The sequence below is a fragment of the Solanum verrucosum genome, unplaced genomic scaffold (assembly GCF_900185275.1).
Source record: "Solanum verrucosum unplaced genomic scaffold, falcon-dt-bn FXZP01000277.1, whole genome shotgun sequence".
Classification (NCBI taxonomy): domain Eukaryota; kingdom Viridiplantae; phylum Streptophyta; class Magnoliopsida; order Solanales; family Solanaceae; genus Solanum; species Solanum verrucosum.
Window position 1 is genome coordinate 3,074,437 of NW_026019945.1, and position 27,187 is coordinate 3,101,623.

The window sequence follows — 27,187 nt, forward strand, 5'->3', positions numbered from 1 at the left end:
AAGAAAATGATGCTCTTCTTTGGTCTTTGTTGCAGTATATGTTGATGACGTAATCTTGACTGGGACTGACCTAGAAGAAATTGACTCCTTAAAGTCTTTTCTACATGATCAGCTCAAGATAAAATATTTGGGCAAATTGCATTATTTCCTAGGGTTAGAGATATTGTATAGGCATGATGGTGCTTTGATTTCACAAAGAAAGTTCACCACTGATCTTTTGAAGAAATTTGATTGTTTGAATTACAAGACTGTTGCATCACCACGGGATTGTAGTGTAAAATAGCAGGCTGCTGATGGCAAGTTGTTGCCTGATCCTACTCTTTACAAAAAATTAGTAGGTAAGCTTAATTTTCTCACAAATACAAGGATGGATATATCTTATAGTGTACAGCAGCTCAGTCAGTTCATGCAGACTCCTAGAGAACCACACTTGAAGGCAGCTTACCATGTTCTCAAATACTTGAAGTAGGATCCTTCATTGAGCATTTTTATCTCCAATACTCCTGCACTCAGTGTCGAGGCTTTCGGTGACTCGGACTGGGCAGCTTGCCTTGATTCAAGAAAGTCAGTTAGTGGTTATCTAGTCCTTTTGGGTGATAGTCCCATTAGTTGGAAGTCCAAGAAACAAGCCACATTGTCTTTGTCCGCTGCAGAAGCAGAATACAGAGCTGTAAGATAGGTGGTAGGGGAATTGGTCTGGCTTGAGAGGTTGTTGGCTGAATTATCAGTAAATTGTCATTTGCCCATACAAGTTTTCTGTGATAGTCAAGCAGCAGTGCATATTGCCAAGAATCTAGTCTTTCATGAGAGGACTAAACACATAGAAATAGACTGTCATTTTGTCCGAGATAAACTTCAAGAAGGTCTAATTTCACTTCACCACATTCCTACAGAATCCCAGTTGGCAGACATCCTCACCAAGGCCCTAACTGGGGTTAAACACACTACTTTATTACGCAAGTTGTTTGTAATTTTATCACCTCCAACTTGAGGGGGGTGTTGAGAATATAAAGTATGAAATTAGTTAGTTAGTTAATGAACAATAAAATTAGTTAGTTAGTTGTGACTAGTAAAGTTAGTTAGAAATTCAGTTAGAATCAAGTTTGTTGATTAGTGATTTTGTATATATAGCTCCACATTGTAATACTTATTTTTTTCCAATTCACATTCAATAAAAGATATTTTTTCTCCGTGAGTTTTCTCTCTCGATTGCTCTCTCTCTCTCAAACCAATGAGTTCTCCATTAATGGAGTTTGGGAGCTCACATTGTTGATTTAGGTTTCTTATTCCGAGACTCCATTAAAACACCTTTCTCTTTCTCTTATACATTCTTTTTAGTACTCTAACAACCCCCATAATCATCGTTGTCATCTTTTAGTCTCTAGTAAATGCATTTTTTTAGAATCAATATACTTTCATAATAGCTTACCAACGTTGAATAAATATTGTATTTATCAAAGAGGCAAGGAAATTTGAGAAAGTTGATCATTGCTAACTAAATACTCTCTCCGTTTCACAAAGAATGACCTCATTTCCTTTTTAGTCAGTTTCAAAAAGATCAATAACCTCTTTATTTTTTTGGTAACATTTTAATTTCAACTTTCCACGTGGCATATTTAAGGCCACAAGATTAAGGGACAATTTTGTACATTTGACATAACTTTAATTTAGGATCACATATTCAAAAGTCTTTTTTATTTTCTTAATTTTCGTGTTAAGTCAAACTAGACCATTCTTTGTGAAACGAAGGGAGTATGACAATAAAGGTGGATAGTTTGGGAAGGGGGGAGGGGGGTAGAGAAAATAAAGGGTAAGAGTGTGTGGATGTGGTGATGATGAGGGTATATGGTGGCAATGGGAGCGAGATAAGAAGGAACAGGAGAAAGACTTCTCTTTTAGAAAAGAAATAATTAACTTATCACGCGCTCTGGTACAAGTAAAACTCACGTGTCATGCATGCCACCGAGTTATGCATGCTCAATAGACTGTTGTTTATTTGTATTACTAAGATACTTAAAACAATCTTTGTAGAACTTCGTTACAAACAATAAAGTTTAAAGTATATTTTCAAAACCAAAAAATTAAAACTACTAAAGAAAATATAATCTGCAACAAACCAGAAACAATATTGAAAGAAGAAAATTGAGCCAACTGAATGCACAATGTGTCAGCAAACTACTCAATGACAATAATTAAGAAAATTATTCTCCTCAAGTAACCGAGATTATTAGAATATATCCTCCCAAGATTGGGTGATCTTACTCACCGGTATATTAGTATCTAAAACCACGGTGTCAACGAACCACTCAATGACATTAAAGTACACTAAAATCTATTTGTGCAGAATAAAAAGAAGTTAAGAAAATTCATTGTTGAAATGAGAGGAAACCCCTTTATTTTTAGACAACAAATGATGGTATGAATATGTACTTATTATGCTTTATTGGAAATGTTACAACTCTTTGGAAAAATCACAACCTTTATGAAAAGTCACAACCCTTCAGAAAAGTCACAATCTTTCGAAAAAATTGAAACTCTTTATAAAAGTAACAATTGTTTGAAAAAGTCACAACTGTTTCATTTTCATTCACACCTATTAGAACTCAAAATATACATATTATGAAGTGATTTGATGCAAAACAAGGTAGCAGGAATGATAGCAACAGTGAGGGTCTACTGAGCTACCATAGATATGAAGCTTTCAATCACCAATGAAGAGATTAAAGTGTCATGGAAAATTCATTAAAAAGAGATTTTAAATTTCATATATAAGTACAACCTCAAAGGTCATCAATGACTTTGGATCATTCTTCCAACTATCATGAGTTTGGAGGACTTCAAGATCACCAATATGCTCAAGTGACTTTTTTAAGGACTAGTATAAATAGTCCTAATTAAGTTTTCATATTAGGGTTAACTAACTTTGAAGATAGAGAAAAACCATGTGTGTGAGTTTATGATGAGAGCATTCCCTTATATCTCTTTATTGAACCTCTCTTGGATACTCTTAAGTAAGATTTTTCTACCTATAAAGTTCATTTTTCTTAGTTATCCCTTAATTCTTCTAAAGTCTATTCCTCTCATTCTTATTTTTTAATCATATCCTATCTTACTTATTTAATTGTGGTTCAATTTAGTGCTCTAACCTCTAGAATCACATCATGAGTTCACATCTAAACTATATTTATTGCCAACTTAACTACTTAAGGGGGTGTTTATGTATTTCACCCAAACTATTTAGAAAGTGTGTTGAATATATAATCATTTGTCATTCCTCTTTTGGAGCCTTATTAATAGCCCATCCACGAGTTCCATCATTAATGTTTATTGAGATATTTAAGTTTTTTTTTATTTTTTATTTTTTATTTTCATCTAGTTAACAAGTGGGATACATGCTCTTTATCCAATGCCTTTAACTTTACCCCCCAAAAAAGCATGTTACATTAGGGATTGTTTGGTGGCCAGTATTAATAATGTAAAAAATAGTTATAAACGATTTAGTTATATAAGATTTAGGTATTTATGCATTAATCATTTTATTTTTTATTTCATATAAAAATACATAAATTCTCTTATATATGTGTGTGTGAGATTGTAAATTGATAATCAAATATTATATTTGATGTGCTGAATTTTATACATATCAACTAAAATACTATCAAATATGGTCATAATAACCTCTTTTGGATTTTTCACATGTCAAAACCATTTCAGTCTCACTTTCTACATCTTGTCCTTCATCGAAGCCGCTTCCACCTTATCTCGAATATCATCATTTCTAATCCTATCTCTCCTAATATTCCCACACCTTCATCACAACATTCTCATTTTCGCAATACTTTCATTTTTTGAGTGTGAAAGTTCTTAATTGATCAACACTTTGTCCCATACAACAACATATTATGTGTGATTCTACAAGTGGAGTTTGATGGGGTCTAGTAAATAGAGAATATGACCAAAATGGTCCTTAATGTATGAGTAACGCTTTATTATAGTCCTTAATGTGTTTTACTTGATTGAAATAATCCTTAATGTATAAGAAATGTGTTAATTTTAGTCCTTAGTGTATTTCATGAGTTAACATTTCATATGGTCATTCAACTAATACCTATTTTCACAAAAAGTCACTCAACTTTCATTTATAATCTCAAAATCACTCAACTATGAGATTTTCTCACAGAAAGTTACTCAACTTTTATTTACAACCTCAAAGTCATTCAACTATGGATTTTTCTCACATAAAGTCACTCAACTAATAGTTTTTCTCACCGAAAGTCACTGAACTTTCTTTTAATGCAAAAAGTATTTAAATTGGTTGGGTGACTTTCTAAATGAAATATCATTAGTTGTGTAACTTTGAAGTTATAAAAAAAAATTGAGTGACTTTCTTTGGAAAAAAATCCATAGTTAAGTGATTTTGTGGTTATAAATGAAAGTTGAGTTTTATGTGAAAAAAACTATTAGTGGAGTGACCATTTGAGATATTCTCTGTGTATTTCACTTGATTGAAATAATCTTTATAACAAAAGACATTCATTTTGGTCTTTTGCCCTAAATCTAGTCAATTTATTTTCGATAAACTCTCGCTAAATAAAAAACTCCGCAGGGTGTTATGACCGCTTGGTACTGCGCGTGGGAATGGTGAAGAAAATCTCCTTGACCGCACCAAATTAATGTAGTAAGCAAGTGTGTATATGTAGGAGATAGAGACAAATAATGGGTGTTGGGACAGCAAAGTCAGACTTTGTGAATGAGAAACTGTGAATTTTTTGGCCAAAAAAAACAAATGAGGGAAAGTCAGCTCTATGTTGTCACCATTTTCAAATCACTCAACTTAAGTTTCTTTTGGATTTTTTCTTGATTGACATTGCTCACAAGCCTAAATAAAGGCTTTTTTTTACTTTGTCTAATCTTAATATAACTGTTCCTTTGATTTGAAATCTCAATCTTTATCAGCTTAAATAACAATTGTACAATCTTTTTTTTCTTTATTAGATTCTGTCCCTCTTTCTTGAAATTAACTAAAAGAGTTTGCTTGAGTTGAAAGTTGGGTTCTTGCTTCTCTTACAAGTGATGGGGTTGAAAAATCTTATCTTTTTCATTTTTTCTTCCTAGTTTTAGGCTTTGAGTTTTGTAATTTAGTGTATTTATTTATGATTTGGAGTTAAGGGTTTGTTAATTCATACAAGTAGTTAGAGGCTTGCTTTAATTACAAGTAGTTGGTAGGCTTTTTTCTTTGAGATTTTTGAGGTGTTTTCTTGGGATTTGTGTTATTTGAAGTTTCTGCAACTGGGGTTCTCTTCTTCCTTTACTATAATAATAAGGGTGGTGGTGCCCTGCTGCTACCGTTAAGTAGTCTTGATTTTTTCAGTCTTGGGATCTGATTTGATTTTTGGTACTAGGGGATCTGAGGAAGGTTCTTTCTTGGTGCTAATTTGCATCAAAGGTGGAAACTTTTCTTCATTTGGAACTGTGAATTTGGAATACATGGTGGTGGAATCTTGATTTTGAGCTGTTTATATTAAGATTTGTGTGTTTTCATCAATGGTGATTTGGGAGTTTCTGCCAATGAGTTTTCTGTGTTGGGTGTTTTTGGCTTATCTTTTTTGTACATCTTTGAGTCTTGAAACCCCAGTTCAGACCTGTCATCCATATGATTTGTTGGCATTGAAAGAAATTGCTGGCAATCTAACAGATGGGGTTATTCTATCAGCTTGGTCTAATGAACCTAATTGCTGTAAATGGGAAGGGGTTGTCTGTGGTAATGTTTCTGCTCAAAGTAGAGTGATCAGGCTAAATTTGTCAAGAAAAGGTTTGAGAGGTGTGGTTTCACAGTCCTTGGAGAAATTGGATCAGTTGAAATTGCTCGATCTTTCGCACAATCACTTGGAAGGTGGATTGCCTTTGGACTTGTCCAAATGGAAGCAGTTGGAAGTTCTTGATTTGAGTCATAATGTGTTGCTTGGACCAGTGTTGAGGGTGTTTGATGGATTGGAATCAATCCATTCTCTCAATATATCAAGCAATTTGTTCACTGGAAATTTCAGTGAGTTTGGTGAATTCCCTAACCTTGTTGCATTTAACACAAGCAACAATTCGTTTACTGGTAGTTTCAAGTTTGAAATTTGCAGTTTTTCCAAGAAGCTTAAGGTTCTGGATATATCACTTAATCATCTCACTGGTGATCTTGGAGGACTGGATAATTGCAGTTCATTGCTCCAGCAGCTACATGTGGATTCTAATGATCTCGGGGGTCACCTTCCGGACTCGTTGTATTCAATGACATCTTTGGAGCAACTTTCACTATCTGCCAATAATTTTTCAGGCCAGCTAAGCCCACAGCTTAGTAAGCTTTCCAAACTGAAATCCTTAGTTTTATCAGGAAATCGCTTTCATGGTTTGCTTCCTAATGTGTTTGGTAATTTGACATTGTTAGAACAGCTAGCTGCACATTCTAATAGATTTTCAGGACCATTGCCCTCTACGATTTCGTATCTTTCTGTGCTTAGGGTGCTTGATCTTAGGAATAATTCTTTGTCTGGTCCTGTTGATCTTGATTTTACTAAATTGACAAGTCTGTGCACTCTTGACCTTGCAACTAACCATTTCAAAGGTAACCTTCCTGTATCGCTCTCTAGTCGGGAGTTGAAAATCATGAGTCTTGCCAAAAATGAATTCACCGGGCCAATTCCTGAGAACTATGCAAACCTTTCATCCCTTGTGTTCCTCTCATTGTCCAATAATTCCCTTTCGAATTTGTCTGGAGCTTTATCTGTTCTGCAGCACTGCAGAAATCTTTCAACTCTTATTCTCACCAGGAACTTCCGTGGTGAAGAGATTCCGAAAAATGTGAGTGGATTTGAGAACCTGATGATATTTGCATTGGGGAACTGTGGTTTGGAGGGGCAAATTCCGATATGGTTATACAATTGCAGTAAATTGCAAGTGCTTGACCTGTCATGGAATCATTTGGATGGCGAAATTCCTCCTTGGATTGGTGAAATGGAGAAATTGTTCTACTTGGATTTCTCGAATAATTCACTCACAGGTGAAATCCCAAAAAATTTAACTGATCTAAAGAGCCTCATTTCCCCACACAACTACGCATCTAGTCTGAATTCTCCCACTGGTATACCGTTGTTTGTCAAGAGAAATCAGAGCGGTAGTGGTTTGCAGTACAATCAGGCTTCAAGCTTCCCTCCGTCTATCTTATTGAGTAATAACAGACTAAACGGGACAATCTGGCCCGAAATTGGTCGTCTGAAACAACTTCATGTCTTGGATCTCAGTAAGAACAACATTACGGGGACTATTCCTAGCTCGATTTCAAATATGGGGAACCTGGAAAGTTTGGATCTTTCATGTAATGATCTCAATGGATCAATTCCTGCTTCATTCAATAAGCTCACATTCCTTTCAAAGTTCAATGTAGCTAATAATCACTTGCAGGGAGCGATTCCAACAGGGGGACAGTTCTTGAGCTTTCCCAACTCGAGCTTTGAGGGTAATCCTGGACTTTGTGGAAAAATCATTTCTCCTTGTGCTGCCAGCAATTTGGACCTCCGACCGGCTAGTCCTCTTGCTTCTAGTAGTAGTAGGCTTGGCCGAGGCGGAATTATTGGAATTACAATCAGCATAGGGGTAGGAATTGCACTTCTTCTTGCAATAGTGCTGCTTAGAGTGTCTAGAAGAGATGCTGGTCACCAGATTGGGGACTTCGAGGAAGATTTCAGCAGACCACCTCGATCGTCTGATACTTTTGTTCCTTCTAAGTTGGTACTTTTTCAGAATTCTGATTGCAAGGAACTGACTGTTGCAGACTTGCTTAAATCTACAAACAACTTCAACCAGTCGAACATTGTTGGATGTGGAGGATTTGGTCTTGTTTACAAGGCGGAACTTCCTAATGGCATAAAGACTGCGATCAAGAGGCTTTCGGGGGATTGTGGTCAGATGGAGCGTGAATTCCAAGCTGAAGTGGAAGCCCTCTCGAGAGCTCAGCACAAAAACCTTGTATCCCTTCAAGGTTACTGTCAGCACGGGAGTGATAGATTGCTGATATATTCTTACATGGAAAATGGAAGCTTGGACTATTGGCTACATGAAAGAGTCGACGGGAGCTCATTAACATGGGACATTAGGTTAAAGATTGCACAAGGAGCTGCTCGCGGATTAGCCTATTTGCATAAGGAACCAAATATAGTTCATCGCGACATTAAAACCAGCAACATTCTTTTGAATGAGAGATTTGAAGCTCATCTAGCTGATTTTGGACTATCAAGGCTGTTGCATCCCTATGATACTCATGTCACGACAGATCTCGTTGGAACCTTAGGATACATTCCTCCTGAATATAGTCAAACATTAACTGCTACTTTTCGGGGCGATGTTTACAGCTTTGGTGTTGTTCTACTTGAGCTATTGACAGGCAAGCGTCCCGTGGAAGTATGCAGGGGGAAAAACTGCAGGGACTTGGTATCATGGGTTTTTCAGCTGAAATCTGAGAACAGAGTGGAGGAAATATTCGATACATCGATATGGGATACAAGTTACGAGAGGCAGCTTTTGGAGGTGTTAAGTATAGCTTGTCAATGCATAGTGCAAGATCCACGCCAGAGGCCCTCGATCGATCAAGTTGTCTTATGGCTCGAGGCAATCGGAAGTGTAAAAGAAAGATGAGATTCAACTAGTTTTTCCTTGTAGACTTGGCTTCTTTTGCTTACAAAGTAAAAAATATCAGTGTAAAGCAACAGAAAAATTCAATTTTATAGAGTTAGTTATAAAACTTATGAACTGCTTTGTTTGGTTCACTTTGTTTCATACACAAAAAATAGTGATAGTTGTGTTTGTATACATATGCTTAACTTGGGGACAAGTCCTTTACCAATATACAACTAATTACTCCCTCCGTTTAAGTTTATTTGTCTTACTTAACTTTGCATCTTTCTTTTTTTGACAATTCTTTAGTTCTAACTTTCGACATGACATGTTTAAGACCACAAGATTAAAGGACATTTGGACTGTCAAGTCAAAATCAGATAAACAAATTGTAACGGAGGGAGTGTTCTCCATTATGGACAAGTTCCTCATTCTCTGCTTCTCTAATCTGAACATATACAGATTTACTTGCATGACTACTTGCTATTCCTTCAGTTTTGTATATTTGATCATTGCTTTTGCCAATTTGTACAGAGGAGGTGAATGGTGATCTTGTATTCTTATTATCATTTTTTCAAATCGTGGTGTTTGAATCAGCTCTGAACACCTTTAACTAATGTCATGACGGGATACCTGTTGTTATTTCCCACAGTACATATAACATGTAACTCTATCTACTATGTCACGAATACCTGTTATTTTCCACCAGCACATATAACATGTAACTCTATCCACCGAAGGCAAGGACAGCCCACTAAAGCCATTTCAATCCTCCATCTTGCAATCCTTAACTATTGAGGGGCACAATTCACCTGTAAAAATGTAATATGCTAAAAAAGGAAAAGAAAAGGAAAGACTAAAGTTTATGGAATTATAATTACGAGGAAATGATCCGTTATAATTTGAATAGAAGAAACGACCTTATAAAAATATCTTCATTTATAACTTTTAGTTGAGTGTGAGCCGGGAACACATAGAACAGTGTCAAAACCACATAAATTGGACGGCGGTTAATTGAGCACGGTTTAATATAAAAATAAACAAATTAACCTTTATATAAATTTTGAACGTCTTTAAAAAAAATTATAATTTCGCCGCGATTCGCGATCATATATTTTGCATGAAGCCCTGCACAAATAGAGTATGCATCTTGTTGACTTTGTGCATACATAAATAACTTGTTGACAGGATTGTGATGGAATGGTAATTACTCTTTCATCCTTAATTAATTGAGTTCGAGTTCATTTGGGTACAGAGTTGTCTTTGTTAGATAGCGTTTTACCCTCTAATGTAGAACTTTTCGACACGAACTCGAATTTAGTCAAGCTCTAATGTGAGTACCGAATATCAAATTGGAAAAAAAGAACTTGTTGATGTGAAATAGACCAAACAAAAGACAAGACTTTATCTATATTTCTTTAAATAATGATGTCTTTTTCCTAGGATCACACAATGTCAAAGGCATGCATGCTTGCCTAATGGAAAAAGTGACTTTAACAAAAAGATGAGTTTGTTTCAAGTTGTGCAAGTTGAATAGGAGTAGTTGATAATTGAGATGTCACATATATGTTATCAAAAGTCTCACTATCCTTGACTTGATGATAATTATTGTTAGGTTAACTGATGATTGCATCTCTAACTTTAGCTTCACACTAATATATACTTCCTCCGTCTCATTTTATATGATTTAGTTAGACTCACACGAAATTTAAGAAGAAAAAACAAAGAAGATGTTTAAAATAAATGATAGATATTTATGTGACTATAAATAATTTTATTAAGGATAAATAGATATTTTAAAGTTAAATTGTTATTTAATATATAAATGTGTCATTCTTATTGAGATTAACTAACGGTAAGTCATATAAACTGAGACAAAATTTGGCTTAAAAATAGATATTTGTGTTAAACCAAAATACTTCTTTGCGTATATGTAGATAGTAAAATGTATACGGAAGGTAGTTAGATTAATTACATATTGATTGTTTTTTTATACATTCTATTAAGCCATCTAAAAGTTATAGTGATTTGGGACAAATCAATATATATCGCGCTAATTAACATGAAAAATTAATTAAATATTTATTAAAAGGCTTGTTATTTTATTTACTATTTATCATTAAATAAATAAATAAATAATTCAAAATTGAGCTGGTTAAGTTTAACTCATTTATTTAATTTTTGTTGAACGAATTAGTAATCCTCCATTTATTAACTTTAGTCAATTTTAATCCATTTAAATTTTTCACACTCAATTTATTATATTTATACCCCTAAAAGATTGTTAATTTCCTTTTGTATAAGTAAAAAGATGTGCCCTTATGTCCGGTTGGAGCGATTTCCGTATGAGCCTTATAATGTGCGATGTGAATTTAGTCGGGTTTTCAATATAGATATTCTAATCGCGGAGTGAAACAATTGTAGGCCTTTGCATGGTTTTGACACGTAGAAGGTTTGGTACATAGTACACATGTTATATGTTACATACGTGTCACAACCATCCATGTATTTTTCTTCTCTTTGGAATCTATAAATTTAAGGACAGGACTGCATGTTTTAATTTAATTATTTACAAGCATTATATTATATAGTCTATAGAGCTCTTAAAATAGAGGAAAAAAAAATGTTGGCAAGAAAAAGAGGTGCTGCCATAATATTGAATGTTCTTCAGAGTACTTCAAATAAAGGGATATACTTTGTGCCTTTTACTTCTGCATCCAACAATGACTTTAAGGTAATTTGCAAAGCTCAAATCTTTTATTTTAGTTTGTATACATTGATTGATTTAATGAAAAGATTTAGCTTTAATTTTACATATTATAACTACTCAATTGTTAGTTATCAATTAATTGATCCTCCTACTAGAAAATAAGGAATTAGCAATGGGCAAAATTTCTGAACAACAAAAATTTCACGTTAATTTTCATGTAGCTATGGATTAACAATAAATTATAAGAAAATTCAATTAGGTAGGAGCTATTTAGCTATTGATTGACTAAGGATTATCTGCAAATTTTGTAGCTAATTTTATGTTTTCTAGTAGTTATAATAATCACTATATAATAAGTGACTTAATTGTGTAAATATATATGTAATTGTAACTAAAATTATCTTACTTTATATACGTACAACAACTTTACATACATTTGTTATTAATTAATGATACAATGAATATCGCATGCGGTGGTATTATTATTTCCTTCCTACCTATAACTTTTATTATTTGAAAAGTTACTTCTTTAATTACTTTCACCTTTTTTTTGTCGTACATCAATTTAATGGAAAAAGTTGTTTTTGGAAGTACGTATTCCTGTGGACAAAAATATTTCATACTCCCCCGTTTCACAAAGAATGACATGATTTGACTTGGCACGGAGTTTAAGAATATAAAGAAGATTTTTGAATCTTGTGGTCCTAAATTAAAGTTATGTCAAAGTTGTCCTTTAATCTTGTGGCCTTAAACATGTCACGTGGAAAGCTGAAATTAAAATGTTACCAAAAAAAAAAAAAGGTCATTCTTTTTTAAACAGTCTAAAAAGGAAAGGAGGGAGTAATACATTTGCGTGTATTTTTTTAAACTTGCAATCTTAGATATGTCATCGATATTTCATTTTTCACTTAGCCATGTATTATGGATAGAGTATATATTATGGCAGTAGCAAAAGTCAGAAATTTTATTAAGAGTATTCAAAAATAATAGTATGTGGTTGTCAAAATAAAACAAAAAAATATTGTGTTTGAGGTTTAAACCTGAAACTCCTTGGACACCCCCTATCAGTCCATCACTATGCCAAAAGTATAGCTTTTCATTGCTATCCAATTTTTAATATATATTTTTATTTGACATAGAGATATATGTAACGTAATTTTCTGACGAAAGATCTCCGGTTGGAGACCCTTAATTGGATGGCTATAGCTATGTCCGTGCTTAGAGTTTATGGTATCGTTTTTAAAAATATTTGGAAAACATTTTCTCAGACTCGTCCTAGCGTGGACGAAACGGTAGATGGGAGGGAGGAGGGGGCGAATTCATCAGTAGGAGAAAGGTTGAAAGAGGGAGCAGCAAAAGCAGTGGAGACGGGGCTAAATGTGGGGGAAAAGGCGAAAGAGAGCATGGATGAGGCGTGGGATGCAGCTAAAGAAACAACAAAGAACGTCAAGGATGCATTAGTTGATGACGCTAATGATGAAATGAAAAAGGGCTATGAATATCCATCTACTCATAAAGATAAACATACACAAAACTTGAGGAAACGTGCTGATGGTTATGATTTGAGTGATCGTCATTAGGACTTTTTACCTGTACTTGGCACGCTTCTTAAAAAATAATAATCATCAGTATGAAAGAAAATGTTTTATTATATAGCTTTAGATTTTGAGACGTGATTTGATTAATAAGTACTTTGTTCGTTTAAAAAATAATGACCTAATTTCCTTTATAGTTTCTTTCAAAAAGAATGATCCTTTTCATTTCAATTTCAATTTTTCATGTGGCATGTTTAAGGCCACAAGATTAAAGGACATTTTGGTACATTTGACATAATTTTAATTTAGAACCACAAGACTAAAACGTTTTTTTTCTTTTCTTAAATTTTGTTTCAAGCCAAACTAGGTTATTCTTTTTGAAACGGAGGGAGTAATTAATACTCCTATCTGAAAGTAAAATAGAAATTTGTTTTTTTTTTTATGTTAAAAAGTAATTTGAAATATTGGAAGAAGGGAGTAGCAGGTAACTTTTACTTTCGGAGTTTCAAGCGTAAGCTAAAAATAATTAGATGCATGGTTCTAGTCGTTTGAAGTTCGTTATTTTAAATGTGTCATAATATTTGTGTTTTTACATTTTTAGTAAAGATATGGATTAATGAAGAAAGATTTCATGTTTAAAGCTTATTGGATTTATAAATTATTAGGTGATCTTTTTTAATTATGATGGATAAAATTGTTCAGTTCATGTGTTTTTTTCTTCCTAAGAGTTTTTTTATTACTTTTGGTCTCTTGGCGATTTGAGTTGCAACTTTTAAGTCGAAGGTGAAAGATAATTATTTTGAGCAATTGGTTATCAAACATAAAGTAATAATAAGAATAATAATAATTTTAAAAAATAGAAGTGTAATTTCTTATTGGACAACAATGCCCCTATGTAGATCGTGTATTAATAGTTTCCTAACAAAATGAGGGAGGTTAGGTTGGTCATCACGATTAATAGACAAAAGAATAGGAAGGCTAACACTCATATTATTTAATTTGATATCTTTAATTGGTCCTTTGTATTGAAGTGATCCTTTAATATATAGTATGGTCCATATATTTTGTCATAAAGTAATTTAAATAGTGGTGTAAATTAGGCACTTGGTTGGTTCATTTCTTTTTCCATAATAATATAACGTGTTTGAAACTTTTTTTCTTTTTTAACTATGAAAAGTAACCCCTGTAATAATGAGTGTAACAAGTTATCTGAAAAGCTAAATCTGATTAGAAGCGTCACCTCCAAATGGGTTTGGTAGTATGTAATTTGAATTTAATTAAAAAATTTAATACAGATTTTGAATACTGGTGAAAAATCAAACAAGATTATCTAAAAAGCTAAAACAAGTACTATACTTGTATGATTAGCAAGAGTCTGGTTGTAATATCCTTGTATGATTAGCAAGAGTCGGGTTGAAATTAGAGGTGATAAAATTAGCTCATAATTAACCGAACATGTTAAAATTTGGGCTTACGTTATTGATCTAGTCATTTATTAGTTTAACTTAAGTCAGCTCAATCAATTACACAAAACAGTAAAAATTGGATTGATAGATAGTTTAAATTGATTAATGAAATATTCATCAAAATATTATCAGGTTTTTGCGCAAATTTCTTTCTTTCAGGGTGGTTTTTAATATTGCTTTCGAATAAAATACTCTAATTTTTGCTTTTGTCGCTCGTTTCATGAAAATTTGTGGATCAAAGTATTTGTATTTTAAGCTAATTTGCAAGGCACGAGCTTAGAGAGTTTTTGCCTTATCCAACATAAATTGTATAATATTATGACTTAATTCGCTCGACATAAACTTAAAATTTATTGTCTCGCTCGACATAAGCTTAAAATTTATTGTCTTGCTCGACATAAGTTTAATAGAAAATTAATTTATATCTTTCATTAACTTGTGGGTATAAGATGTTATACCATGAAAATGTAAATTTATTTACTGCAAATGATTATTTGTTATTTCATTGCATATCATGAGTATATTCGATCACTTTTTTTTCTTACTTAAAGTGTTAAAAAGGACTAAAATTAAACATTATCCCAAATTAGGAACATTTATGCGAATGCCCCAAATATTATCAAAAGCATATTTTTTTAATTTGATATATTAATAAAGAAAAATAAAAATTTTATTAGATATTAAAAATTATTTTAAAAAATTAATTAATTAATTAAAACTTAATCAGACAATTCATTTCAACCCAAATAAATCACTTCAACACAATTCATTTCAGTCTCATTTTTCATCCTCGGTTGAATTTATTAACTCAATTTATTTTGTTCAAACAAATTCAAATCAATCTAGACCAAATAATTACAATTGATTAATAATTCATATATTTATCAACTCAATTTAGCTTGTTCCGATTAATTTCAAACTAATCCGCCCATTTAACACCTGATAAAATAACATGGTCCATTAAATGATTTTTTCTTTTATCTTCCTCCAACTTTGGAACCCTCTTTGCTACTCTACTTCAATCATTCACTCTATGTGCTTTACGTGTTGGATTGTAGTAACTTTACCCCACCTAATAACTAATGCTTACTAGGATTCACCTAAAACACAACGACTTTTATGATAAAAAAAAATTTGACAATAAAATGTGAATATTACCATACCAAGTCAAAGTAGTACAGATTAGGGATTATGATAAAATATTATCAGCATTATATTACACACATAGAATAAAGGGAAAAAAATAAATATACCCTTAAACTATCGTAAATGGTACGCAGATATCATATGCCGTACTTTTGGGACATTAGTGCCCTTGTCGTCCAAAAACTAGAGCATATATATCCTTCACTCTAACGGAAGACTAAATAGGGACTCGTGGCACAGTTTTATTCGTCGACTCGATATATATCGGGTCAGCGGATAGATTATGACACATGTATGTCCGTTAGTATAAAGGATATACATGCTCTAGTTTTTGGACGGCAGCGGCAACAATGTCCCAAAAATAAATATGACGGAGGGTATCTGCATATCATTTATGATAGTTCGGAAAATATATTTGTCCTTTTACCCTAAAATAAATATAGTAATATAATATGATGAGGGCTCGATTCCCACCGTTGTAATCCTCTACCTATTTCCCCTTTCCTTTATTTTATTCAATTGTACATGACTTCGAAATATAACATTTAAAATTTGTAAATAAAATAAAACATAGAGGATTTTTATACAAGTATTATTTTTTAAATTAAATTATAAGTGGATATAAGAGATAATTTATTTCGTATATAAGGGATCATTTCCTCTGTTGAGATTACTTTTAGGGATAAATAATTTTTGAATGTGCACAAATAGACACTTAAACGTGTATAACGTTGAACAAGTAGACACATGCATGAAATACACTCAAACTGATTTGAATTATGTCATGTAGGAGACGTGTGTCTATTTGTGCACACTCAATGTTGGAGGCATAAATATAAGTTGAGGTCAAGTTGAAGGACACGTTCATATATTATAGGAGTAGTAAATGGTAAGGTAAATTCCCTGGTTGTGATTGTATATGTGGTCCTCACAAGCTTTATTCACCTTTTGTCCTAGCATGCCTAACCTAGGCAACATTCATTATGTTACTACTCTTCAACAAAACTCCCATCTCTCCTCTTGGAATCTTCATATTCAATAATTAAAAAAAAAATATATGGCAAACAATGATGGTGATGGAGGGGTGGGGGTGGGGGTGGTGGTGCAAGTGAAGCACTATTGTCAAGTGGAGAAATGTGAGGTTAATTTAGATGGTGCTAAGAAGTATCATAAAAGGCACAAAGTTTGTGAAGTTCATGCTAAGGCTCCTATTGTTTTGCTTGCTGGTTTAAGGCAGAGGTTTTGTCAACAATGCAGCAGGTACTCTTCTTCCAAACTACCTTATTATTTTAGGCTAATTTTGAGTGCATTTTGCTATATCCCTCATGCCAGTTTCATTGTAAAAACAAAATCTTTATGTATAAACAAATTGTTAATCCTCTTGATTTAAGAGAAACTTATGGTTCTTAAGTTGTATGGTAGTATAAGCTATTACCTTCCCATGTTGCATTAAGACAGAGATCAATTTCCGAAGCATCACAATATTAAACCCTTCGGTTCCTTTTGGTATATCGATGTAGAAGCTAATCTCTTATTCAACTCTTGAAAACTCTTCTCACATGAGTCTTGATCATTTAAACGTGGTCTTTCTTTTGGGTAAATTTGGTCAACGGGGCAACAATCGAAGAAAAACACCCTACAAATCTTCTGTAATACCTAGCCAAACCCAAGAAACTATGAATCTATCTCCAGTGGAGTTGTGGATCTAGCTCAATTCTTAACAGCTTCAATCTTTTGGAAATCTACCTTAATACCTTCGCTAGAAACTACAAGCGTCCCTTTAGGTCACAGGTTGAAATCCTAGGTTAGCTTTCTTATATTCTTCCAAATCGCGTTGTTAAAATTCCTGATTCCGCTACATCTAATAGGCAGCAGGCTTTTAACTTAGTACTCTCAATCCTTAAAAAGGCCATCATAGTCGTGCATTTCCTTTTTCCGCTTTAATCTTCTCGTTGCATCAATAAAATTAGAAGTTCATTTTTCAAACTGTTCCTTAACAAGTAATTATTATCTCAAAAAAGTCAAAAAAAAAATGTGACTTTCTGATGTAATAACTATTTGTTGAGTGATCATTTAAGAAATCAAACTCGAAATTAGCCGATCTTGAGAATTTATAAGAGTTTTTCTCCATGAAGGATTTTTATCTCAAAAGACTATTTATACTTGTCTAGCATACCAAACGACCTCGACATTTTAATACGTGATATATACCTCTCATTCAGGTTCCATGAGCTCTCAGAATTTGATGGCACTAAAAAGAGCTGTCGCCTGCGCTTAGACGGACACAACAAGCGGCGTCGCAAAACACCGCTGCCAATTGAGATGGAAGATAACCACTACAGGTTGATCAATGGGGAAGCCAGCCCACATATGGACATGACTTTTTCCAGCACGAAAACCATCCACAACCACACTGCTGACATCTCTGGATGAAATGCTTACTCTCTTCTGTCAGCCCCCCCGGGGCATCGTGTTATCCCTCTATGTTGCTAATCTATAGTTAAGACCTATCGTTCGATGCTTGTAATGAAAGCAAAACTCAAATAATGTTGTAGTGGTTATCCTAGCAAACAACATTTCGTTTATTTGAAGTTTGTGTGCAAACAGGTCCAGATGTTGGAACTTAAACGTTTATGCAGTAACATGACAATTGACAAAAGCAAGAAATAGTTCAGATTTTACATTTTAAACAAACTCTACGCACACGTTAACATCATCTACCAAGTGCACAGAGAGAAGATTATTGGAACCTTACGACTACGCAGGATATATCATCGGTACTTCCTCTTGCAAGAGCATGTTCATTGAGATGCTTAGCAGCTGACCGCGCATCCTTAATATCTTTAATGCAATCTGCAGCTTCCTGATTTGACAGTACCTGGTATTTTACGCGAAAAATTGCACAAATGTTACACTAGCAACTATGACATGCATACAAGAATATTCGACAAACGATTACAACGTGATCCAAATATTCAACGCTCTGGAAATGTAAGTAGCTAACCTTCCATACGCCGTCACTAGCCAAAATGAGAAACTCTGTATCATCATCTATGAGCTCTACCACTACATCTGGCTCTGAACTTAGATGCATCTTCAAGCTCTTGTCGCCAAATGCTCTTGCTACTGCTAACTGCCCATCAACCCGAGGAACATCACCTGAAGAGAGGAGAAAAAAAGGAATTTTGTTTTAAACAGAAAATACAAAACTCAAGCACAATAGAATAGAACGAAGACATCGCCCAGAACGACATATTCGCAAACAGCCATAGTTTATCAGAAAGGTTCCACATACTAATTTCCAATGGACATAAGCAAAAACTTCTTGGTTTTGGCGAAGGGGGTATCAACTCTGTATTTGCAAACCTACTACCCCTTTAACTCCTCTAAAACGACACTGTTAATAGGGTCGAAGCAACATTCGGATTTGAACACCAACTTAATGTCGATAAGAAATTGGATTCAAAAGCAAATTTCCACATGTGATCAAGGAAGTTCATAAATACAAACCTTCGCATATAAGTACGTAAATTAGATCTAGTAAAGGAAATTCATTTGAACGCTAAGGCTGGTTCCTTCCTATCATTGATGCATAAATGAAGATACCATTTGGTAGTGACTGATTTCTTCTATGATTTCTTCGGACTCTATAGTAAAATTGCAAATTATAGTTTCGCACCTGGAAAATTGGACACGAAACCACCTTTGCCCTCGATGATCTCCCTCTCTCTGCCAGGCTCATGATCAATGGACAGCTGCTTGGCTACTCCATTTTTGTAAATGACGGCACGAGAATCTCCGACATTGGCTACAACTAGTTTCTGACCATTAATCAATATGGCTGTAACAGCAGTGGATCCTCCTTTCCCCAAATCAGCAGCCTTATCCAAAATAGTTGTATCTGTTATGCGGTAGGCTTTCCTGATTGCAGACTCCGGTTCAGCCCAGAAGTTAGGCTACATAACGAAACAGAAAATGTGACGAAAGTTCATGGAATTCAAGCAAAGAGTCACGAGACTGAACGCACAACAACCGGCACTAATTGAAGACTGAACTAGCTCTATACAATACATGTCAAGCATTCAATAGTAACACGAACGCATTACCTCGTTCAGGATATTATTGAATAGGTGAGAGCGGAGGTACTCAGGAATCTCGTGGCTTAAATGGCCATCAAATATTGCAAATAGACCAAGTTCATTTTCGTCAACTTGCTTAAATTGTGCAAAAACATAGTCTTCCATCGTGTGATGCGATTTTCCCTCAACCATGTGATACCCATGGGTTATGTTCTTCGACATCTTACTCTTACCTCTTCCGGTATCAGATGAACTTAAACCAACCTTTTCCTGCAGAACAAAAGAACCTTGTCACAACACATGTATATAGTACTTGGAAAAAACTTCACCACCAGTGGCAAATTTTCCACATAAGCTGTGATACTACAACGACAACATATCAAGTATAATCCCACAACGTGGCAAAATTTCCACATAAGCTGAGATACTGAATAAGCAAACCACAATCGAACAATCATATATATGCGTAATGCTACTTAGATTAAAAGGAATAACAGCTTAAGATAAATAGCTTGATAAAAAAGGAATAAGTTCTTAATGCCAACTATTCAGTCCCCTTCTTTTACCAACAAAAACAATTGCTATGCCTCAATCTCAAACAAGTTGGGGCCGGCAATCTAAATCCCCACTTTTAACATTTAAACTCATTTTACATCATCAATGACGGAGCTAGAGGGGCGAAAGGGTAAAATTACATTGTATATATAAAGTCAGTGTTCTTATTTATGAATATATAGTAGATGATGAACCGTATTGCACGAAAATCTTGTCTCTGCCATTGAAAATCATAATCAACCTAGATAAAATCGGATCTTTTTTCATCATTAGAAAATTTATGCCTACTATGTCTAAGCAATGGGCATAAACTTATTTTTCCTGAACAAATTAACACCACAAACATCTACTCTATACTAGGACTTCAATTTTTAAAAATTTAAGAGGCAAATTGTGACACTTAGTAGCAAACTAGTTCATCAGCTAAGCTTATTTGATATGAAATAACTGCAATAGGTTGATTACGTAGATTTATCGGAAACAGTCTCAGGTAAAGGTAAAGTCTATATACATTCTAACCTTCGGTACAATTATTACATTGGATATGTTGTTTGATGTTAACAACTAACTTTGTGGGACAACACTAATCATCATATAATCAAACATATATTGTAACAACAAATAGAAGGCTAATTGAACAAGTTATTTTCAAGGGAAAGCAATAATAAACGTAAATTATTATTTTTATAAAATAAAATTAGTAAGTTAGATGGATTTTACACCAAGCTAACAAATAACCAAATTCAATTATTTTTTCTGCAGTATCAAAACCAAAACTCAGAGAGATTTCTAATTACGTGCAAAATAAGCTGAATTATTTACAATTAATTAAGATCCACGAGTTATATCGATAGATCAAGGTAGATTAATTATGTTTAGGACAGGGTGATTAGCAATTTTAATTATATATAGGTACCTTAATTTTGTCGATGATTTCTTTGCCTCCAGTCATGATGCAAAGTTAAATAAAATGGAAGAAAACAAATCAAAAAAAAAATGTAGAAGAAGATTAGAAGAGAAAATTGCAGAAGGAAAGTGACAAGTGTTGAGGAAAAGAGATGACAATGTTCCTATGATTGACACGTCTCTTACTGTCTACGTTTTGTTTGGACGTCAAATAGGCGGATTGGATTGAACTAGAATAGATTAAAACGGTCTAATGAATGAGCAGGTTATTGAATCGTTTAAAAAATATATTAAATTAAAATGTCTTTATATAATAAAATAAGCAAATACTCCACAAATTAAATTTAAAGTGAAACAAATTACAAGGTGAAAAATTAAATCATAATCAATAAATTAAAAGTTGAAAGTTCAAATCGTAAATTTAAATCAGCTAACTTACTAAGATTTTTTCTAACCATTTTCTAATTAGCTTTATGTGTACGCAAGGAAAAAGGAATATATTCATCTATTTTTGGCTGCAACTTTTGTATCGGGAATCGGGATAGTTAGTTGTGAAATTAAGTATTTTATACCATAGTCTTGATATTATTTTATTCTATATTCACTATTGACACTGATATCAAGATTAGCTAGTCACCACCTTGATATGTAAAACAATTAAATGGCAAAGATATTTTCTTCTAATAGCTTGTTTCGATTGTTGTTACGTATATCATATTGTAGTGTATTAGTTTGATGAATATAATATTTAGCTAGATAGTATTATGTAAGTTTTTATCATTTTCAATATCAAGCATTCATAATTTATAGGTAACATTATACATGGGTCATGTTTCAAGTATTTGGGGTTAGTAATTTAAGATAATAGGTAGATTGATGAAGATGTCACATGTCGTACTGCTACAGAGGTGAACAAAATAGAGGCTTGCATCCGATATTCTATATGATAAGAATGTGTCGTCAAGATCTAACGGTAAACTTTACAAGGTGAACGTTATACCGCCTATGTTATGTGCGGTGGAGTGTTGGTCAATCAAGAACTCTCATTTTTAGACGATCACTAGAGTAGTACATATGAGGATACTTAGACGGATCTAGAAGCATACCAAGAGATAGAAAATTAGAAATGAAGATATTCATGTCACGTTGAGAATTGACGCATGGAGGATATAAGATGCCAAAAGTGAGGTTGGAGTAATTCGTACTTGTGAAGAGGAAATATTGGGATGTCTCGATAAGAAGAGTGTGAGAGGTTGGTCGTGATATGCTTGTACCTCTTTTTAGTGGGCTCCAAACCAGGTCAAAGGTAGTAAGTACTAACTTGACCCAATTCCTTCAAAAGTAGCCGTACCACTCTAAGAGGCCCAGATCCAAATCGTATTAAATATTTAGAGGCCCAAACTAAATTATTCGACAAAGTTGCACTTTGGTGGTCCCAAAAGATGGACTAATTTACTCAAACACCCTTCTTTTAAGGCTATTATTTAAATATTATCTCTATTTAAAAAATAGCGCATATATAGCTCTCCTGACAAACAAAACATTAGAGTGTCATTTAAACTACACAAAAATTTAAATTATATGATCTAACGATTTCTCATAAGATTCATCAATTACAAGTAAAATAAAAAGACGATCATTTACTAAAAATCCATCCCGAAGAGGGACCCCCCAATTTCTCGAAACTTATATATATATATATTATATATATAAAATTAGCTTTGGAATAAAAAGTATATAAAATATGGTCATTCCATGAACCTTTGTTTAAGTGGGCTCCAATCCAAGTCAAAGGTAGAAATAACTGACCCAATTTCCTCCAAAAGTAGCCGTACAATGAAGACTGAAGCACACTTAAAGGCCCATATCCAAATCGTATAAAATAATTAGAGGCCCAAACTAAATTACTGGACAAAGTGGAACTATGGTGGACCCAAAAGAAGTCGTTAGGCAGAAATGGGGCCCAAATGGGTCATCCAAAAGAAAAAGTTTTAAAAAGTTATGGATATATACCGTGCGATCAACTAGTTTACCAACATGGTCAAAATATACACAACTTATTCATTAATAGGCATGTATATTATGTATGTAGTTTATGTATATTTAGTATAAATTATACACAATAACAATATATACATTTCGTACATGTTTTATAAACTAGCTGGTTTAAGTGTATAGAGTCGTAATTATCCCCAAAAATACTTGTTATCCCTTAACTTTTGTACTTTTTAGTCCGTGATCTAAAAGTTCATTCTGAACAAACTTAAAATCTTAAATGAAAATGTTAAATTACGGTCTAAAATTTTGTATAGTCAAATGTTGGTCAATCTCAAAAAATTATATTTGCACAAACTTTTTGAAAATAGAAATAAAATCTAAATGATGACTTAAAAGAAAACACAAGTGGGAGACACTGAAATTTCAAAGAACTTTTATTGTCTCTTGGATTTGGATTTATTAATGCCCTATAGATCCAAGTGGAAGTCCTCAATATTTGCTTTTTTGCTTCATTAATCAAAGAGACCAATGTTGAACCTCATCATTGTATTTGTCTTGGGATTCAAAGACATCCCTAATATGTTATCGCTTGAGTTTTTTGGGTCCCCCTCTTTGTTTTTTTGTTTTTTTTACTCTCTCTTTGATATATATATACTTTGCTTAAAATCTTCTTTTACTTTACATGAAAGTGTTCTCCTAGAGTTAGTCTCTTCATCTTTCAGGTATAAAGCAACAAAAGCAAATAATATAAAGTAGGTCTATCAACCATAGAGTGAGAGGGTATTCTTTTGGGTTGAATTGTAATAGAATTTATCTTCGTGCATTTTGATTAATTTTAAAGCTAATTATTCTTTCATTAGTATAGATATAGATAACTTTGTACATTAGGGCTTAGATAAATAAGGAGATATTACATATAGTTTTCGATGAATTTGAACGAAAACCTGATGACTTCCAGCGTACTTTATTGACTAGTAGATCGTATCCTTAGGTGATCAGCGAGATAGTATTCTTGTGAGGAAGAAAATTTCAGTTTACTTAGAATATAACTAAAAGTAATTATCGATAATAAGTAGAATTAATAACTCAAAAGACATGGCAAACAACGTGTTATAACATGTTAAATTGCACTAATAGTACGTAAACTTCATACAAGTCCATACATAGAAGTTTAAATCTACTAAGTTATTAATATATATTAAATCCCCCCATAAGTAATGTACCATGTTTTCCAATTTCTTATTATTGATCCAAACCCTTTTAACCTTGAAATGCTACAGCATGATCCTACTTCTTCTTCATATTTAGTACTCCGTTCATCTTAAATTATCTGTCGTAATTCTTTTTTTACGTGCCTCTTAAGAAACAATAATAAGAAGGGTTGTTTAACTATTTTATTCTTTATTACTATTTAAACATTCGTAACATCACACATAACTAAGTGTTTATAGTCTTCAAGAATAATAATTAATTTTTTTCTTCAATTTCTAAAACGACAAATAATTTGAGACGGAGGGTATGAAAAGGAATATAATTATATTTCACTGTTAAAATCTTGAGAAATCGAAGTTCTTAAATCCTCTAGTTGCAATAGAGCAAGTAATAAATCTCAATCTCTTCTCATTGACTTTTAAGCCAACGGGTCACTAATCTTGATTATGATGATCTGTATCAAATTAATAATAGCAGTAAACTAGTTATTATTATATAATATACACTACATATCAACATAATTTCATACACTAATATTCAGTAAATCTACACGCTTCCAATATGATTACTTATCCATATAGACTAACTAAATTAATCAAATCTATAGTTGGCAACTTAAAGTATTGTTTTAAAAAAAATATCACATGATTTTTAGTCATTTAGACCACTAATCTTTATTAGCAATTCCCAAACAAGGGGTCCATTTATCCCCTCTTTAGGGGGAAAAAGCCAACTCTTTATACATTTTTCATATCAACAAATAATTTCGTGATCGAGTATAAAAAACGTTTATAATATGATCAATTGTATCGATTGAGTTACAAATTCTCCGATTTATCTCTATTTACAACGAAAATAGTTGTAAATCTGATGGAAAATCGTGGTAGAAAGAGCAATTCAGGTGACAGATTTTCATTTCCAATAATTATGCCGGTTCAGGAAGGAGAAGAAATGGAATTTGAATTTTCCGGTAGTGTTTCGCCGGGATCTCCGAAATCTCCGGCGGATCATTTGTTCTTCAATGGACGGTTATTGCCGCATTATTTCCCCTGTCAACCGGTAAGTAATATCAATAGTCCGATTTCATTTTCGCGATCAACGAGCAGAACAAGTAATGCTAGTAGCAGAGATTCGCTCTGGTCCTCGCGCAGCAACAGCACGAATAGTCGTAGCAGTTGCAGCAGTAGCGCGAGGACCAGCACGAGCGAATCTTCTGAAAGGAAATTGATAAATCAAGGGAAGAATTCAGCGTTTGCTATGTATAGAAATTCGTCAAATAATATGAATTTTTCGACTACTCTGCATACTGGAGTTTCGCCAAAATGGCAGTTTATTGTGACACCAGCACCAGTAATGAAGAAAAAACACCAATTTTCAGCTCCAGTTATGAAGAAAAAAGGGCAATTTGTTTCGAAATCTCAGAAACAGAGTGCGAAAGGAGGCAAAGAGTTGAAGTCGAGGAAACAGATGAAGGAAAATGGTAAAAGAAAAGTGAGATTTTGGCTTTTGCGTAGAGTTTTCAGGAAGTTTATGTCAACTTGCAGAGAATGTCACGCTATGGAACCAACAAGAAGAGCGAGGATTTCTCGTCGTTGAAAGGCTATGTTGCTCGGATTTTTCCAAAATATCGATGGCAATAGGTACATGTCAGATATTTCAAAAATAGTACATTTTAGAGAATCGAATACGAGCAACATAGGTTGAAAGATTGACATTACTAATTGATTGGCATGTGTGGTGATGATTGACTAAATTTTTAACTTTGGTAATTATTGATTTATGATTTTGGGAGATAATATTTTTCTGAAGTCATGTAAGTGATTAAGCTTTGATTTGTGCAAGGTTTGTGATAAACCTTCTATGTCAAATAGATTTTGATCATGTTTTGTTTCCTAATCTCTTTACTTGCTTTTTATAATCACCTTGTATACGTACTCACTGGCCAAGTTAATCCAAATTCACGTTTTGCAAGGTTGATTGAAAGGGTAGAGATTGTATATCATATCAAACAAATGAATGCAATATACCTATTAATTTTTGTTACAAGAAAGTCCGTCCAAGCATTGTTTTTTTATTAAGTACCAATTAAAGATAGTCTTTCCCTAATTCCATCCAAGCATTGGATTTTTTTCATGTTGTCAAAGATTTTAATAATAAAATAAAGTTGTGATCAAATGCCTGATTGAATTGATCAGGTCATGTAAGAACAAGGTTTAAGTCTATCAATCTATAAGGAATACTCATCTGCATATATTAATAATGTAATTCCATTTGACATTATCATAATGATAAACAATTTGTCTATGACAATATTCTATTGATTTCTCAAAGAACTTACTTGGACAGAAAGTTCATCGCTGGGGATCGATAGGAGATATAGTCTAGTATTCTCACTTTTAACTTAAGACATTATCCTTACCTGACGAGCAAAGTTTTTCACTGTTTTTATAACAATCCCATTTGTATGAATATTTTTTAATTGATATTATTATAAAAAAACACATAACATATAAGATAAGATGAAAGTTAGTTTCCAATAAAACTTGATTATTATGTGAAATGTTAGTTTTAAGAAAGTCTGTCCGGATATAGCGATCAAAATTTAAATAAAACGAAAAGTAACCTTTAAAAATTATACATGATAAACTCTCTTGATACTGACTTGGACATAATAAATAAATATGAAATGATTTATATAAGTCATCTCTAACTAATTTTAAATTTAAACATACGTGACGCTATTTTGTTTATATTTTTGAGATTTTGAGTTCGGTTAATAAAGAGTGATTTTCCAAGAATCCAAAAATAATTTAATTTGAATTTCTTATTTTTACAAGTGAGGCTTAGTCAAGTGATTGATAACCTCCATCAATGATCGATAGGTTCAGAATTCGAGTCATGCTGGAGGGAATGTGAGAACAC

General features: G+C 33.2%; 5 protein-coding genes across 5 annotated transcripts; 4 read left to right on the forward strand and 1 right to left on the reverse strand.

The window, feature by feature from the left end:
* Positions 1-4,901: 4,901 nt before the first annotated feature.
* On the forward strand, positions 4,902-8,900 carry LOC125839365 (phytosulfokine receptor 2). The gene has a single exon (XM_049518359.1). The coding sequence runs from the start codon at positions 5,545-5,547 to the stop codon at positions 8,677-8,679; it is 3,135 nt and encodes a 1,044-aa protein (XP_049374316.1). The 5' UTR covers positions 4,902-5,544; the 3' UTR covers positions 8,680-8,900.
* Positions 8,901-11,281: 2,381 nt separating this feature from the next.
* On the forward strand, positions 11,282-12,948 carry LOC125807925 (uncharacterized). Its single transcript, XM_049487680.1, has 2 exons — positions 11,282-11,392; positions 12,637-12,948. The coding sequence occupies exons 1-2, from the start codon at positions 11,282-11,284 to the stop codon at positions 12,946-12,948; spliced, it is 423 nt and encodes a 140-aa protein (XP_049343637.1).
* A 3,624-nt stretch (positions 12,949-16,572) lies between these two features.
* Positions 16,573-17,948, forward strand: LOC125807283 (squamosa promoter-binding protein 1). The gene is made up of 2 exons (XM_049486989.1): positions 16,573-16,775; positions 17,738-17,948. Exons 1-2 carry the CDS (start codon positions 16,573-16,575, stop codon positions 17,946-17,948), a joined length of 414 nt encoding a protein of 137 aa, XP_049342946.1.
* A 125-nt stretch (positions 17,949-18,073) lies between these two features.
* LOC125807266 (probable protein phosphatase 2C 39) lies at positions 18,074-21,207 on the reverse strand. The gene is made up of 5 exons (XM_049486980.1): positions 21,066-21,207; positions 19,622-19,864; positions 19,195-19,471; positions 18,520-18,674; positions 18,074-18,393 (listed from the first exon to the last, which is right to left on the reverse strand). The coding sequence occupies exons 1-5, from the start codon at positions 21,099-21,101 to the stop codon at positions 18,256-18,258; spliced, it is 849 nt and encodes a 282-aa protein (XP_049342937.1). The 5' UTR covers positions 21,102-21,207; the 3' UTR covers positions 18,074-18,255.
* A 3,928-nt stretch (positions 21,208-25,135) lies between these two features.
* Positions 25,136-25,861, forward strand: LOC125807274 (probable membrane-associated kinase regulator 1). Its single transcript, XM_049486985.1, has one exon. The coding sequence runs from the start codon at positions 25,136-25,138 to the stop codon at positions 25,859-25,861; it is 726 nt and encodes a 241-aa protein (XP_049342942.1).
* The last annotated feature ends 1,326 nt before the right edge of the window (positions 25,862-27,187 follow it).

Bases quoted from the DNA above. Each gene is read 5' to 3' on its own strand.
- LOC125839365 (XM_049518359.1), top strand. From the start codon at position 5,545: ATGGTGATTTGGGAGTTTCTGCCAATGAGTTTTCTGTGTTGGGTGTTT.
- LOC125807925 (XM_049487680.1), top strand. From the start codon at position 11,282: ATGTTGGCAAGAAAAAGAGGTGCTGCCATAATATTGAATGTTCTTCAG. The intron at 11,393-12,636 runs GTAATTTGCAAA...ACATTTTCTCAG, and splicing joins CATCCAACAATGACTTTAAG to ACTCGTCCTAGCGTGGACGA.
- LOC125807283 (XM_049486989.1), top strand. From the start codon at position 16,573: ATGGCAAACAATGATGGTGATGGAGGGGTGGGGGTGGGGGTGGTGGTG. The intron at 16,776-17,737 runs GTACTCTTCTTC...CCTCTCATTCAG, and splicing joins TTTTGTCAACAATGCAGCAG to GTTCCATGAGCTCTCAGAAT.
- LOC125807266 (XM_049486980.1), bottom strand. From the start codon at position 21,101: ATGACTGGAGGCAAAGAAATCATCGACAAAATTAAG. The intron at 19,472-19,621 runs GTAATGCGTTCG...TTCGTTATGTAG, and splicing joins TCAATAATATCCTGAACGAG to CCTAACTTCTGGGCTGAACC. The intron at 18,394-18,519 runs GTTAGCTACTTA...GTAAAATACCAG, and splicing joins CTAGTGACGGCGTATGGAAG to GTACTGTCAAATCAGGAAGC.
- LOC125807274 (XM_049486985.1), top strand. From the start codon at position 25,136: ATGGAAAATCGTGGTAGAAAGAGCAATTCAGGTGACAGATTTTCATTT.